This window comes from Streptopelia decaocto (genome assembly GCF_964273445.1).
Source record: "Streptopelia decaocto genome assembly, chromosome: 6".
Taxonomy (NCBI): domain Eukaryota; kingdom Metazoa; phylum Chordata; class Aves; order Columbiformes; family Columbidae; genus Streptopelia; species Streptopelia decaocto.
Window position 1 is genome coordinate 8,628,755 of NC_138660.1, and position 15,045 is coordinate 8,643,799.

The 15,045-nt window shown below is 58.5% G+C and overlaps 1 protein-coding gene across 2 annotated transcripts in view; it reads right to left on the reverse strand.

Moving 5' to 3' along the window:
- EPHB3 (EPH receptor B3) overlaps positions 1–15,045 on the reverse strand; it is a 28,201-nt gene continuing 13,156 nt past the window's right edge. The window contains exons 2-16 of one of the 2 annotated variants that reach the window (XM_082055084.1): positions 14,421–14,485; positions 13,377–14,049; positions 6,282–6,437; positions 5,828–6,163; positions 4,911–5,035; positions 4,580–4,748; positions 4,380–4,485; positions 3,924–3,976; positions 3,614–3,736; positions 3,268–3,515; positions 2,809–3,024; positions 2,569–2,718; positions 2,286–2,479; positions 1,963–2,118; positions 1–1,673 (exon numbers count right to left, since the gene is read on the reverse strand). In XM_082055084.1, the coding sequence (XP_081911210.1) occupies positions 1,565–1,673; positions 1,963–2,118; positions 2,286–2,479; positions 2,569–2,718; positions 2,809–3,024; positions 3,268–3,515; positions 3,614–3,736; positions 3,924–3,976; positions 4,380–4,485; positions 4,580–4,748; positions 4,911–5,035; positions 5,828–6,163; positions 6,282–6,437; positions 13,377–14,049; positions 14,421–14,485 (2,879 nt within the window). In that variant the 3' untranslated portion in view covers positions 1–1,564. Of the gene's footprint in view, positions 1,674–1,962; positions 2,119–2,285; positions 2,480–2,568; positions 2,719–2,808; positions 3,025–3,267; positions 3,516–3,613; positions 3,737–3,923; positions 4,022–4,379; positions 4,486–4,579; positions 4,749–4,910; positions 5,036–5,827; positions 6,164–6,281; positions 6,438–13,376; positions 14,050–14,420; positions 14,486–15,045 lie in introns of both variants that reach the window. The other variant, XM_082055083.1, reaches the window with a different exon arrangement.

Here is a 15,045-nt window from a genome sequence, read left to right on the forward strand (position 1 = left end):
CTCTGGTGCTGGGATGGGCAGCACGCACGGCTGCTCCCCACTCGGTTTTCACACACTGGGTTTGGTTCTCACAGTTCCAGCTTGACTTGAAGCGGGGATGGAGAGTAAAAATAAAAAGGATGAGCATGTGCATCGGATGGAGTTTCACAGCTGGCTCTGCCCTGGGACTCATGACCTCCACCCTACACACGCCAGAGGGGAACACGCCAGGGGCACTGTGGGGTAGGTACAGCATCGCTGCCTGCACTGACCACCCCAACATGTGACAGCAAGGGAAGGGGGAGCAGAAAGGGGCACAGAGCCAGCCTGGGGCTGGCCAGGAGGAGGAGCAGGACCTCGGCAGGCAGCCGGGCCCACTGGAGGGGGAGCGCGATCGAGCAAAGGAAACTCTGGTAAAATTCTTATTGCCTTTATTCTGCCCATTGCCTCACAGAGTCCTGCCGGCCAGCACGCACCCACGCACGCATGCACACACTCACGCACAATCAGGCACGCCGGGAGTCTCTCCCTTGGCTCGGAGGAACCGGGCTGCAGTGAATCCTCAGGGAAAGAAAGGTGAGTGAGTCTTTTGGCAGCAATCACAGCGTGTGTCAGGAGTGGGGCAGCCGCGCTGGCAGCACCTGCTCCTTCTGCATAAAAGAGGAGGCTAGGGGAGCCTCGGCCCCCGGCGCAGCCCCCGCCCCAGCCCCGCTCTCCGGCCCCTCGGGGGGAGCGCGGCTGCCGTGGGTCTGGGAGCTGAGGGTCCCTGTGCAAACGTGCTGATGGCCTCGCTCTGCAGTCCAGAGCCGGCCAGGCGAACCAAGAGGGGCAGAGATGTGGGGCCGGGCGCCTGGTCCCCCTCCCTCCCCTTTCTGCTCCCTCTTATATCTTTTAATATCTCTTTTTTTTTTTTTTTTTTCTCTTTCGCTATTTTTTTTTTTTAACCTAACTCCCTGCATAGTAAATCTCATGGGGTTCGGGTTCTGGCGTGCAAAGCCAAGAAAGGGAGCGAAGCCTTCCCTTTGGACACGTTCCAGTACAGCCCCCTCAGGCGGAGGGGCAGCCAGGGCTGGAGGAGAGGAGTGATTGTCTGCGGCCGATGGCCCCGGCCCTGACGCCGGCTCAGCGTCCCCCGGCTGCTTCCACACCGGGACCAGAGTTAGGGAAGGCTTCGGACGTGTCTGACGGACTCAGCGGACGGGTCAACAGTCTGTGGCCTTGGGAAGGGAAGTGAGGACTTGGGTTGGAAAACGGGGTGAAAATAAATCCAAGAAGCAGAACAACTCTTCAAACTGATGAGCACCGAGACAGGGCGGGAAGTGGGATGTGCCATCTCTGTCCCATAATCCATCTTCAATATGAAGACGCGTTGCTGCCTCGCCGCTCCAGGACACGGGACGAAAAGCTGGGCTCCCTCTCGGCACGAGTGCCTCCGATCCAGGGAAGGGTGTCCCATCCCGTCCCAGGCGACCATCCGAGGCAGAGGAGCGCCGTGTGAAGGGGGAAACGGGAAGCCTGGCTGCACCGCAAACTGAACCTGGTTGGCAGGTTCCCTCGGTCCGTTCCAATGCAGAGTTCCCTGTGGTCAAACCTGCACCGGGAGTGTCTGGTTCATCTGCAACCTCATGTCCTGGATGCTGCTCAGGATCTTCTTCTGGTGCCCTGCTAGCGTTACCCCTATCCTCAGCAGGTCTCTGCAAGGAGAAGGTGAAGACTCAGCCCTCTGCCAGCAGCAGTATCAACACGTGGCCCTCCCACATCTACCTGCTGCCAAGGGACCCATCTTCATTCCAGCCCTCTGCCAAGCTCCCGTGTCCCTCTGCCACCACAGGGGACTGGATGCTGAACCCCAGACCCTAACCCACTTGGAAACCCCCACGCACAGCTCAGCTCTTCAGATGCTCAGGCAGGAGGAGCTGGCTGCCAGAGTGGTGAGGGACCATGTGCCACAGCCCTCTCCCTCCTCTGCAAGCAGGAACTTACTCTGCAGTCATCTGTGCCACGAGGTCAAAGGAGGCAAAGCCGGCGTTGACAAAGTTCTCCTTGTACCGTCCCATTTTGATGGCGTCCAGCCAGTCTCCCACGGTGGTAAAGGTGGTGTAATCCGGGATAGTTCGGTCCAGGAGTGGCTGGGAGATGCTGAAGGGGGCAAGAGAGCCACAGGTCACAGGGAGCAGGGGACAGAGAGGTGTAACGGGAAGCAGGGGAGATTTCTTATCCCTGTCCTCCCACACCTCTCATCCCAAACACCCCAGTGTTCCTTGGGCTTGGGGGGAGTCCTGGCTGCAGGCAGCGATGCCACTGACCCAGACTGGACGCTGGCAATGACTTTCAGGCTGGCAGCATTGCGGATGAGCTTGTCCAGCGTGTTGACAATCTGTGCAAACTTGGGCCGCAGGTTGCGGTCCCGCACCCAGCAGTCCAGCATCAGCTGGTGCAGCGCTGTGGGGCAGTCCATGGGGGGTGGCAGGCGGTAATCCTGCTCCACCGCGTTGATCACCTGCGGAGAAACGCACAGAGAGGCAGGCTGTGAGCCACCTTGGCTCCCACGGGCGGCCCGTAGCTCAACACTCCCCAAGGAGCACTTACGTCCTGGTTGGACATGTCCCAGTAGGGTCGCTCCCCGTAGGACATCACTTCCCACATGACGATGCCGTAGCTCCACACGTCGCTGGCTGAAGTGAATTTGCGGTAGGCAATGGCCTCAGGAGCCGTCCATCTGATCGGGATCTTACCCCCCTGCAGGGATGCACAGCTCTGTTAGTCAGCGCTTTCCTGGGGTGTCTCCCTCCACCCCCAGACTGGGGGTCCCCCATGAGTGTCCCATACCAGGGAGCTGGTGTAGGTGGGGTCAGCTGGGTCATCCTCCAAAAAGCGAGAAAGCCCAAAGTCAGACACTTTGCAGACCAAGTTGCTGTTGACCAGGATGTTGCGGGCAGCGAGATCTCGGTGCACATAGTTCATCTCCGAAAGGTACTTCATGCCAGCGGCGATGCCTCGCAGCATCCCCACCAGCTGGATGACCGTGAACTGCCCGTCATTCAGCTGCCAAAGGAGAGATCAGAGGGGTTTGCAACACCCCAAATGGATTGGGGAACGATCCCAATGTGCTACCAACACCTTCCTCCTTCCTAGAGCCACCCTCTTCCCCCACCCCACAATGTCTGTGCACAGCTTAGCGCTGGGGATGCCAGCACAACAATGCAGAGAATGCAGGAGGAGGGCCGGAGCTGCTGCCCCCCAAGTGCTGCAGCCGCCGGCCCGGGGCAGGAGGGGACGGACGCTCACCCGGAGGAAGGAGTCGAGTGCGCAGTTCTCCATAAACTCTGTGATGATCATGACGGGGCGACTCTTGGTCACCACACCCTCCAGGTGGATGATGTTGGGGTGGTCGAACTGGCCCATGATGCTGGCCTCACTCAGGAAGTCCCGCCGCTGCCGCTCCGTGTAGCCCACTTTCAGCGTCTTGATGGCCACAAAGATCTCACGGCGGCCAGGCAGCTTCAGGCGCCCACGGCACACCTCACCAAACTCCCCTGCGTGGGGAAGGAGAGAAGAGGCAGCACGGTGGGACACACAGGCAGGGTGAGAGGCAGCGGTGGAAGCAGCTGCTATGCTCAGCCATGGGACTTACCTGCTCCAATGACCTCCTCAATTTTGACACAGGAGATGTCAATCTCTTTGGCGAATTCCCGGACGGCTTCGTTGGGATCCTCATAAGTGAAGGGGTCAATGTAGACCTTCATCCCAGGGGCAACTGCGAGGGCAGAGGAATCATTACCGGGAGGGACACAACACAGGTGACAGATGCTGAGCCATTCTGGCCAGCTGTCAGCCCCATCCCTCCTGGTCCCTGGCTACCAAAGGTTGCCCCCTTGCCTTGTGCATGGGACAGGAGCTGGGACAGGGCAGGCAGAGCCTGTTTGCTGGGCTCTCGCACTCACCGTATTGCTGCAGCTTCTCTGTGTACTCAGGGTCCGTGCTGTTGCGTTGCTTCCTGCCCAAAGGAGACGAGAGGAGCTGTTCAGTAACCATCCCTTTCCTGATGGGGCAAAGACATTCACTGCCAGCTTCCAAATCCCAGCACAAATGGCCTACACCAGAGAGCTTCCCCTCCAGCCGCCCGCGAGCAGAGCCATCCCTCTGCCCGAGGTGCGATGGGAGAAGATGGCCTAGTTGTGCTGAGGGAGGACGGCAGGAGCCTGGGTAGAGCCCCAGCTGGTGCTGGGGAAGCAGAGATGCACAGTCCTCCCCCAGGACCCACACAAGACAGGTCCAGTCCTTTGCTCTCAGACTGGAGCTGTCAGAGCTCTATCCACAGACAAGGGGGAAAGCTCTGGGGCAGACACAGGCAACCCCCAAACCCAGCTCTGAATTCCCAATCCCTGCAAAGCCAGTACCTGAAGCAGACGATAGCGATGATCACCACAACAATAACGAACAGCAGCCCCGCAGTGGCTGAACCCACGATCAGAGGCAGCTCCTGGAAAGTCTTGCTAGTGGAGCCTGATGGAGGCAGAGGCACCAATCAACACCAAGCTGGGTCAGGAGCACACACAGGATGGCTGCAAGATGGAGGCAGCCTGGTTCTGGTACCTACCGTCCTCCGCAGTTGTCTGAAACTCCGTGGGGAGGCTGTAGCGGCCGTATCCAGCCACCGTGCGTGCCCGGACTTGTACCATATACCGAGCATTGGCCTTCAGCCCGTCCAGCCGCACTGAGTTCTTCTGGCTCGTGACCGTGTTGGCGATGCCATCACTCTGGCCTTGCTGTAGGAGAGACATGTGGATGTCACCTCTGCAAAGCAATCCTCCCTTTGCTGGCTCCCACATCCCCCAGGCATGATATCTGCAGGAACCCCCTTGGCCCAGCGTTGACAACCAGCTGGAAGGGCAGGAGGAGGGGAAAGGCTGCGCTGCCTCCTGCTTTACCTTCTCCGAGTACTTGATCTCATAGTCAAGAATGATGCCGTTGGGTCTCTCCGGGGGAGTCCACGACAGTGTCATACTGTTCCCGGTGCTGCTGTGCAGGTGCATTGTAGGCACGGCAGACGGGGCTAGGAAAGAGGGCAGGGGAGGAATGAGCCATCTGCGCCAGGCTCCCCCCTCCACCATCCCACATCAGCCCTCTGCCTGAGATTTGCTCCGACAATCTCAATGGAACAGCATGGAAAGGCTTTGAGACTGGCCTCCCACGAGTCTCCATAGGGATGTGTGTGAACTCACCTCTTGCAGCCAAGGTGATAAGGGAGCAAGGGGAGCACTGGAAATAGCGCTGAGGTAAGGCTTCACCTCACACCGAGCTGCAAACTGGTCTGGGGAAGGGTCCTGCCAGCCCAAACTGGGGCTCCCTCCCCTCCTCCACTTGCCAGGAGCTCATGCTCCACCCCACTGACGAGACCCATGAAATCAGATCAGAGCGTGGCGGCTGGAGATTACCAGTGCGCTGGAGATGGGCCAGAGTGGGAGGAAGGAGGGAAGGGCAGAGCAGTCAGCTGGCTGCGAAGGTTTGAGCTGGTGCTGAGCCTTCCCAGGCCCACAGGGGAGAAATCTCATTTCCTTCCTCCTCCCTTCGCAGCAGGCACATCTCTGGGGTACGTCTAGGAGATCCAGAGCTCTCCGGAGCATCTGCCAACCCTGCCCTTCTTCGCCTGCACACGTTCTGATCTCATCTCCTCCAGGGACAGACGTTAAACGGAGAGGAGAATTTATCCAGGGGATTAGATGCAGGCGCCGAGAGACAGTGAGGTGGCAGCACAAAGGACCGCAGCCTCCAAGGCTGTCGGCAAGAAATCCCCGCTCTGCTCTGCGGCGGAGAGCCAGCCCTGCTCCCTGTCAGCTCCACTGACCTGCCTGGTTGGTGGTGATGTTGACGGAGGCAAAATGGGGAGGGTAGGGGCTCTTGTTGGAGATGCCGTTCACAGCCTGGATCTCGAAGGTGTACTGGGTGTGAGCCATCAGGTTGCTGATGTAGATGCGCCGCTCGGTGAGGCCAAGCTGGCGTGGCACGAACTCCACGTTGTCGTCGCAGCGGGTGCACAGGCGCCGCTCCACGCTGCACTTCTTGCAGATGACGTTGTAGAGCAGGTCATCCCGCCCACCCGTGTCCTGCGGCTCGCTCCACTCCAGCACCAGCGACGTCTCGTTGACATTGGAGATGACACTGCGAGGGGCAGAGGGGACGCCTGTGGGGGGAACACAGGGGTCAGGGATGGTGTGTCCCCATGCCTGGGTCACAGTCCCCCCAACCCTGGGCACAGACCCCGACCCCCGCTGCCCCCACACGCCCAGGGCAGGACTCACTGGTGCAGGCGCTGTCTGCGGGGTCTGTGTCTGCCCGGAAAAAGCCGTTTCGACATGTGCAGACTGTTGCTGCTCCAGAGGTGGTCCGGCTGTTGGGAGGGCAGGGAGAGCAGGGACCTTCCCCCTGCTTAGATTTGAAGGTTCCTGGGCCACACGCTGGAGGAAGAGAAAAAAGACCTGAGTTATAAGGTGCACCCAGAAAACATCCACCATTCCCCTCAAAGCTTCCTTGCTCCATGCCACATCTCTGATTAGTGGCTCGAGGACTACAGGCCACCTACAAGCCTTCCCACTGCCATCAGCTGTGCGCAGGGACACGATGGCCCTGGCCAGGCAGGGTTGGCTGCTGGCACAGGCACAGCTCTGCCCAGGAGATGCTGTGCTGGGGCACTCAGAGATGGGAAAAACTGATCACCAGCAGCTGTGTAGGCACCAGAGCAGGTCCAGCCAGGAGAGCACATCCCCAGTTTTGTTTCTTCACTGCACTTCCCAAGGGTTTTGCACACATTGCCTCTCCTTTCCCCAGCTGGTTTCCATGCCCAGCACCCTCCATAGGGTCAGTGATCCATTTGCTGGGGCTGGGAAGGAAAGGACCCATCAGCCCTGCCTGCAGCAGCCCTCACGAGAGGCCTCTGCAGTCCCAAACCCTCTGCCTGGGGCTCTTCAGCCACTTCTCAACCCTGGGGTGGTGGCACCTCCTGAGGCCGACTCAAGTGGAGCGCTGAGCGAGATTAAAACATTCCTGCAGGTCCTTGGCTAAAGAGCTGCTCCGGCACTGCTGCCACCTCCTGCCCCTGCTTCCCATCAGAGTCCTTCAAGGAGCCACAAGTCCTGGGATCCGGCCGGGCTGGCACCATGGGGCGTCAGTCATAACGAGGGGCACGTGAAAGGATTAACAGCACTTGAGCCAAGGGGCGGAGCGGCTTCAGGAACCCAACCTGCACCTTGAAATAGCCTGATTTATCGCAGTGCTGTCCCAACGGCGTGGGTCCTGTGTTCTGTTTTAGGAGCTGGCCAAAGTGGTGAGAGACCCACCGGCACCGGCTCTGCTTTGGCATCACCCCCTTTGCCACGGCCCAGGTGGCATCAGCACCAATGGCCACGGAGCAGGGCGCATCCTCCCTGCTCTGCTGGGGTCTGGGCAGGTCCTGAGGGCATGTAACCATCCCGGCAGCCCTGTCCCAAACCTGTTGCACGTCACCATAAACAGAAGGAGGTTTCCTGGTACCTCACCAGGCTGTGGCAAGCGGAAGTTTCCTGCTATGAGGCATCTCCTGACACCCTCCGTGGCAGTTTTCCGGCTGTTTGCAGCCCCACGTGTGGGGTGTGGAGCGCTGATGATTCACATGCTGCTGGGCCAGCCCCATGGGGACTCACACACAGCCCCACGGCAACATCCTGGACCCCTGGTTTGCACAGACATGAAGCAGCAGCAGCCACAGGGGATCAGCCCCCCTCCATTGCAGTGCTGCTGAGCAGGGGGCTGTGCAAGCAGCCCCATCCTAGGGGAGCACCCCACAGTTGAGGGGGGGACCTGAAAACCACACACTTGCCAGCCCCCCTGCCCGGATGGATGGTGGGAGCCGCTTCCTGCTCCCAGGGTGTGAGCCTTCTGGCGAGAAGACACCTCTTTGGTTGGAACAAGACTGGCCACATCACTTGACTTGCTCCAGCTCCTTGACCTGAGTTCACCCAGCCCTGAGGCCTTCCCTTGGAAATTAAAGCTTAGCCCATCCCAACCGTGCAGGCCGGAGGGCAAAGGGGCACACTGCCTTCCTCCTCTGCGAGTCATGGAAGCCCCTGGAGAGCAGATCTAGGGCTCCTGTCCCCCCAGCCCAGGCCACCCTTGCCACCACAAAATGCAAAGATGTGGACAGCAGATGCCCAGAGGTAGCGGAGCAGTCTCGGCACAGGCAGACCCACCCCAGCTGGAGTCTCGGGCGGTTCAAACTGGGTGGATGCAGATTCGCACATAAGGAACCAGATTGCTGAGGAATGAGAGATGACTGAAACCTCTTGGACAAGAACGCTCTGGGCTCAGAAAGCTGCCAAACATGCTTCGGTTATGGACAGGAGCCCAGATCCATCAGGGACAAAACCCCCTGAAATAGCAGGCGTGATGGGGGAGAGCAAAACTGGAGCAACCGGGGCTTTGAGAAGCCGATGCCCCAAGTGCGGCAGCAGGGGACAGCGAGGTGCTGTGCAAAGGGTGCAGGAGGGTCCATGGTGCTTGGCCTCCTGCGCACTCAGCGCCAGCCAGTGTCTGGTGTGTTACGGGTGCGGAGGCGACAGTGTCCCCCATGCTCCTGGGCACAGGAGGAAGGGATGGGCAAAGGTGTCCTTGGGCAGCTGCCTGCCACCCCGCAGGAGTACCCAGCACAAGGGATGAAGGTCATTTCTCCTCAAGTCACCCCAACAGGACAGGGATGAGCCACGTCTCAGCCCCATTAAGCTGGGAAAGAGTGGGAGAGGGACCAAGGCCCAGAGGCTCTCCAGTGTTTAAGTTTCAAACCCTGCTTAATAAATCAGAGCATAAAGACCTCGGTGGCAGCATGACAGCTCTCAGCCGCCACATTTGAAGGCTGTAACTGAGCTGAAAGCTGATCCCAGGTCCCCGGTGGATAAGCCGCTGTGTCATCTCTTCTCTGCAAGAAACTGCCTGTACAACAACCACCGTCTTGGCCGGCGTGCCAGGGAACGAGCCTGGGAGCTCCGGAGCAGGAACGTGACTCCATCCAGCCCAAGCCAGGGAGCCGGGCTCCCCTCTCCCCACCAAGAGGTTTGCATAAGCACTTTTCCTTCTGAAGTGTCCTCAAATAGAATAATAACCCTAAACCTCTGCACACAGATCACATCTGCTGGTGCCGGGCCATGGTCACCGCCAGGGAGAACATGACAGTCAGTGACAGCCACGGGATAACAGGTCAGGGAACCGAAGCGGAGCTCCCTGCTCTGAAGAGGAGCCACGGGTTTGATGGAAGGAGACAGCGGGGACTGGCTGTGGAGGGAATTTGTGTGGGGGGCGGGTGGGAGGTGGGCTGCAAAACTGCCCCTGGACCCTCCACAGAGCATCACACACCCAGCACAGCACCCACTGCTGGGATTTTCACCTCCAGGACTGATCGTGCCTCATGGACCTGCAGCACAGGGCTGGGAGAAGAGGAGGGCACTCTTCCCAAATACAATCCCCACCCCGGTGAATAAAGTCCAAGGGAGGGGAGCCGAAAAAAACACCAAAATAAAACCCTCCTGGTAGTACAGAGAGCAGTGACTCATCCCGCAGGCAGTCTCCATTACTGCATGGGATGCGGGTAAGCAGAGGCAAACCCCGCACGCATTCCCAAAATTTTGGATTCCCCTTCCTTGGGCAAACGAGGGAGGAAGGGATAGCCCATGGCACATCAGGAAATAACAGGCCCAAACTATCCTGTTTCAGGTCTTAACCGCTTTCCCATCCACACAACGCTATTCCAGCATCCTTCCAGCTATTCCTCTCCCAGCAGGACTGAAGCAGAACGCCTCGCTTGAGCTGAGATAAATGAAACCGATCACATCCCTTTGTCCAGCCACCCTGTAATTTCTTTAAAGGCAGCAATCGAGTTTGCCTGGGACGATCTGTGCTTCATGAACCTGCATGGCTCGCTCCCTTCCTGCTTTCGTAAGCGGCTGCAGATGGATTAGAGCTGTGGAAGCAACAGCCTGGCTACAGCCGAGGCGGTAACTCTCTTTTTAAGTCTCTCTTAAAAGGCACTTGTTTTTTTTTTTAAATCACCCTTTGGGTGGAAATATTTCACACTAGCGCAGTCCAAAAGTGAATGGAGTAAATTTGAAGAGGATAGGAGGGAAAGAGCCCTTAGGGTATTGAACAGTGGCATCCAAAGAACAGGCGGCAAACCGATTTTTTTTTTTTTTAGTGGGGGAAAAAAATAAATTCAATAAGCAAAGCTGCCTCTCGAGCCGCAGCGGGTCACAGGCAGGACGGCAGGGGCAGATTTCCTCGACCGTGGTACAAGTAACCCATTGTGGAGCTGCCTGGCCGTAAACCCACAGCTCTGCGCTGCCGAGCTGCCTTTGATCTGGCATCCCGGGCAATTAATCGCAGGCAGTTTCACTTCCTGGGTTTCACGCAGCAAGCCCGTGTTGCAATGCAAAGCTGCAAACAGTTGGCAAGTACAACGCTTGCTTGGCATTTTTTTTTAAATTCGGGGTGATGTTTCCATTAGTCACTGATTGCAAAGGAAAATTTATTTTCACAAAGATCCCGCTTTTGGCCCCAGCCTGACCTGCTATCACCTCTAGATTGCACCCAAACAGACAGCGCCTGCTGCCATCAGAAAAGGGACATCGAAGAGGCTGAGAAACGGGTTGGAGGAGAGCACAGTGTCCTGCTGTGCATTGTCTCCCCAGGCGGTTTTCTGGTTTGGGTGTCCACTGACTGCACCACACAGCCTCAGTTCCCCTCCTGCGTGGGGTGCAGGCTCTGGGGGCACCGTGACCCCTCTCCAGGACCCCAAGTCCCCTGAGTTGTTTAGGTGCTTGCAAACCCAAAAGAGAAGGGATGGGGCTGGGGGGAAGGCTGAACCCTGGGGACTGCAGGGCTCGGGGTGAAGGCAGCTCACCTCTGCCTGTGGAGGCATGCAGAAGCCTTCATCTCCCTTCCCAGCCAGCTCCTCTTCCTCCAGCGAGAGCTGCCTCTGCAGCTCTGCGTGGCGGGGAAACGTGTGGGAAGCGGCACAACCCCCAGAAGGGCCGTGTGCTAATTAAATAAAGATAATGAGCCTGAGAATGAAATGCCAAATCAATGCTGTGGCAACTCAGGACCAGAGCGTCAGATACCAGCCTGGCGTGTCGCATTACAAAGCATCCCAAAGAAACTGCCTTCAGCCGGGCGGGATGAGCCCTCGGCTCCCGAGGGACCAGGATCCGAGCTGCATTGTAACAGGTCTGAATGCGAGGTCTAATCCTGGCTCTGGATGGAGATAAAGAGGAGGAGGAGATCTTCAAAGGCCACTGAAAGTCTAGGGAAAGGGGGAGATTTACAACAGGGCTTATCCCATCTAAGCAGTAACTAGGTATTGTTATTTATTAAAATGCCATCTGGCAGTCCAGAGTGCTCCTCGCCTGTGCAGTGAAGCCTCGGTGGGCTCCCTGGGGCCGGAGCGCCGAAATCCCAGCTCTGCAGGGCCACATCCACACCGCTCTAGACGCCACGGGGGTCCAGAGCCTTCTCGGTGGTGCCGGGCTGCCGGAATGGGGTAAGGGAACATCCAGCCGAGAGCAGAAAAGGGAGCCGTGGCTCCGGCTTCTCCCAGCCCTTCTTCAGCTGTTTCCACTTAAAACACACGATCATATGGCGGAAAATCTGATCCTACAAGCGCAGCACAGCTTTCCCAGAGAAACGTGAGGACACGGCCGCTTCTGCCCGGCGAGAGGGCAGGCTGCCGGATGGAGACGAGCCCGCAGCTCAGTGCGGCTTCCCAACACGCTGGGGAGGAATCCAGGGCTTGGGGGTGGAAATCAAAGGCGCTGGGAGAGTCGTCTGCCTGTCTGGGGGGATGCAGAGAGGGGACTCGCCCCGGGCTGCAGCGATGCCTTAAGCCCAACCCTCAGGATGCCCCCACTCAGCACAGCCCAGATGCTGGCTGGCAACAATGTCACTTTGTGCCCAAACCCCACTCCCAGCTGGAAAAGAGCAAAACACCCCATACAGTCTAAGATCTAAGATCTCCCAGCCCAAGCAAGAAGGAAACCAGCTCCTCAGAAACAAGGACCCTAGCACACGCTTTTAAGCAAGGCCAGCGATAGGTGCCTGGCACCACTGTCTGTCTGCCCTGGGAGAACCCAGATCAGCTGCTTACAAGACTGATGCAGTGGGTTGGGGCCATGAGCAACCTGTCCCCAAAGTCAGGGCTGTGCTGGCACCAGTGTTATGGGAGGCTCCGGTCCCCCAGCAAAGCCGCAGCCTTGTGGAGGCTGAGCTCTCCCTGACCAGCCACAGCGGCACAGCTGACAATCACGCAGCTCCCCAAGCCACAGAGAGGCCAGCCTGGCCCGAGCCCCATGTCACGGGCCATCCCAAACTGCATTGCCTCTGCCAAGAGCAAAGGGCCGGCGCCAAGCATCCCGTCATCGGCAAGCACGAGGCATCCAGCGCTGGGGGCCCAGCCAGCGTCCTGCTCTCTGCATATTGCCTCCAGCCAAGTGGAGCAGTGATCTTTCTGCCCTAAACGCAAACCACCCCAGGGCAGGGTCCTGCGTGCCAGAGACAGCTCCCAAGAATAAAATCACCCCAAGGGAAAACAACATCCATCTGGGCAGACTTTTCCTTATCGACACGCCCAACCCGGCGTGAAACAGCAACACCAAAGCTGTCGTGGGAGAGCACGGCAGCTGCAGGACCCACACAGGGCTACCCTGCCATCCAGGACAGCTCTCCATCCCCAATATCTCCGTGTGCAGGATGCTCTTCCCTCCCGTCCGAGCAGGGATGGGGAGCTGTGGCTCCCTTGCCTCCACGACGCTCCCCCGACTACAAGTCCTCAGCACTGGCAGTGAGCATCTGCAAGCATCCGCACAGCTTCTCCCGCAGTCAGCGCTGCGGGGCCCCGCTCGCCACCGGGGATTCCAAGTGCCTCCACACAAGCAGCAGGAAATCACGCTTGCCTGGAACAACTGCTCGCCCCAGCCATGAGCACCGCAGGAGAGAGAGAGGGGAGACGCTGGACATGGCAAGGAAGCAGAGAGGGAGGTTTTGGTACTGCTCAGGGGATTAAACATGCTGGATTCATGCTGAGGACTGTGCCTTGAGATGCGGCTCCTGGTGAGGAGACACATCCTGCAGAAGACAGCACTGGCGGATGGTAACCAGTGTGTCACAGCAGACACCGCGCCAGCCTGGACCACCAAGGCTTTAAGGTTTCCAGATGCCAAGTCAAGTTGTGGACCAGTCCTCTGAGATACCACCCTGCTCCCTCCTCAGGGAGCCTGCCCAGCTCCCAAACCTCTGAAAACAGACCAAGCTCAACGCAAAACCACCTTTTCCACATCACCGCGTCTGCGGGGAAAAGGGCCACGGTCACACCGCAACACACGTACCTTGGCACTGAGTATCCTTCATGGTCGGCTCGTATCCAGCAGCACACGTACATGCTCCCACAGGTACCATCCACTCACCGTCCCCATTGCAGTACAGCTTCAGGGGTACGGACACCTCCACTGCGTTGGGGATGCAGGTGCCCGGTGCGATGACCAGAGAAGTGGGCTCGGCCCCAGTTAAAGTCTCCGGGAAAATAGCAAAGCCAGCAATTGTGTTGGAGCATTTCTTGTAGAAAGCCCGGACGGAGATGAGGGACATGCAGGCTCCCAGGTCCTGGAAGGCCAGGTAAAAGCCATTTTTGGAGAGAGGGCCAAAGCTGCGCACCTTGGTGTTCACGCGGCCAGACTCCAGTTTGGAGAAGCTCTCATCTGGGGCAATTGTATCCACTTTGATATAGGGGTTCTCCATCCAGAAAGGGCTATTTGCAGAGGCAGAATCAGTATCCGACTCATAATAGAAGAGGTTGAAAGTCTCTTTGCAGGAGCCGGGGATGTTCGGGATGCTGTTGCAGTCCCGCACAGTGAACTTGAGCTCCACGTAGACACGCTGAACGTCCTGGCGGTGGATGAACTTGGTGCGAAGCCAGTTGTTCTGGTTGGCCTCCCGCACGTTGCACACCTGGTACGTGCGGATGGGGTTCATGGCCTCATCGTAACCGCTGACTTCTTCCCACTGCAAGTGAGAGGGAGCAGGTTAGACCCCCAGCCAGGGAGATCCGCGGCACGGACACATTGCAAACGGCACAGGGTGAGGGGACTGGGCAATAGTCAACAGGGAAGAGAAGCAGCTGCACCTCTACCCATCCCAACCCTCCTGGTCATCATGGTGACTAAGAGCAACCCCGGCCAGGGACCACAGTGCTCCTGCTCTGCCAGCACAGAGTCAGGAAGAGGTGGTTTCATGAGGTGAGAGGATAAGCACGGGAGGGAAGGAGGAAGATGCAGCCAGCTCTGCAAAGGCACTGGCGAGCAGCCGCGATACCCATGGGGCTGGGGCCAGCTGTGCCCTTCGGAGGTTGGGACTGGGGCTGGCTCCAGACTTACCCCCGTCTCCGGATGAGTTGTCCATTGCAACTCAGAGGTCACCCACTTCGTGTCCATCAGGGTCTCTGGAGAGAGAGGGAGGAGAGAAAGAAGTAATTGGAGACGAAGGCCAAGATTAGAGGGGAAAAAAAACACAGGAGGAGTGGGGGAGAGGAGAGCCGAGACTGACATTTCTGTGGAAAACAGCAACTTGGGGGGTGAGACATGGTGGGAGGAGGAGGGAGCAGCACAGACAGACTCCAGATTTCTCTTCTCCCGTCAGGAGAACAGGAAGAGCGAGCTGTCCCCAGAGAGCTGTGCCTGAGCAGGGAAACAGCAGGACAAGGAGCTGGCCAGGTGGCGAGGGGGGGACGGGCTGCCAACCCCGGCCACCAGCGTGGCCAGCACAGGGGGTGCCAGAGGAGGGAAACCGGGTGCCCCTGTCCGCACCCTCCCCCTTCACTTTGGCAGGGCGCGTATTTACTGTGGCTGGGGTTGAAAGGGCCTGTTCCCATGACAGGGCGGTGCGGGCCAGGCAGGTTTATCCAGAGGAGGAGGGACTGGCAGGCTGCTCTCCCAGAGACGCCCCACATCACTCATTTTACAAGAGGGGAGAAGAATTTGACCGTCTGGCCAACATTCCTGG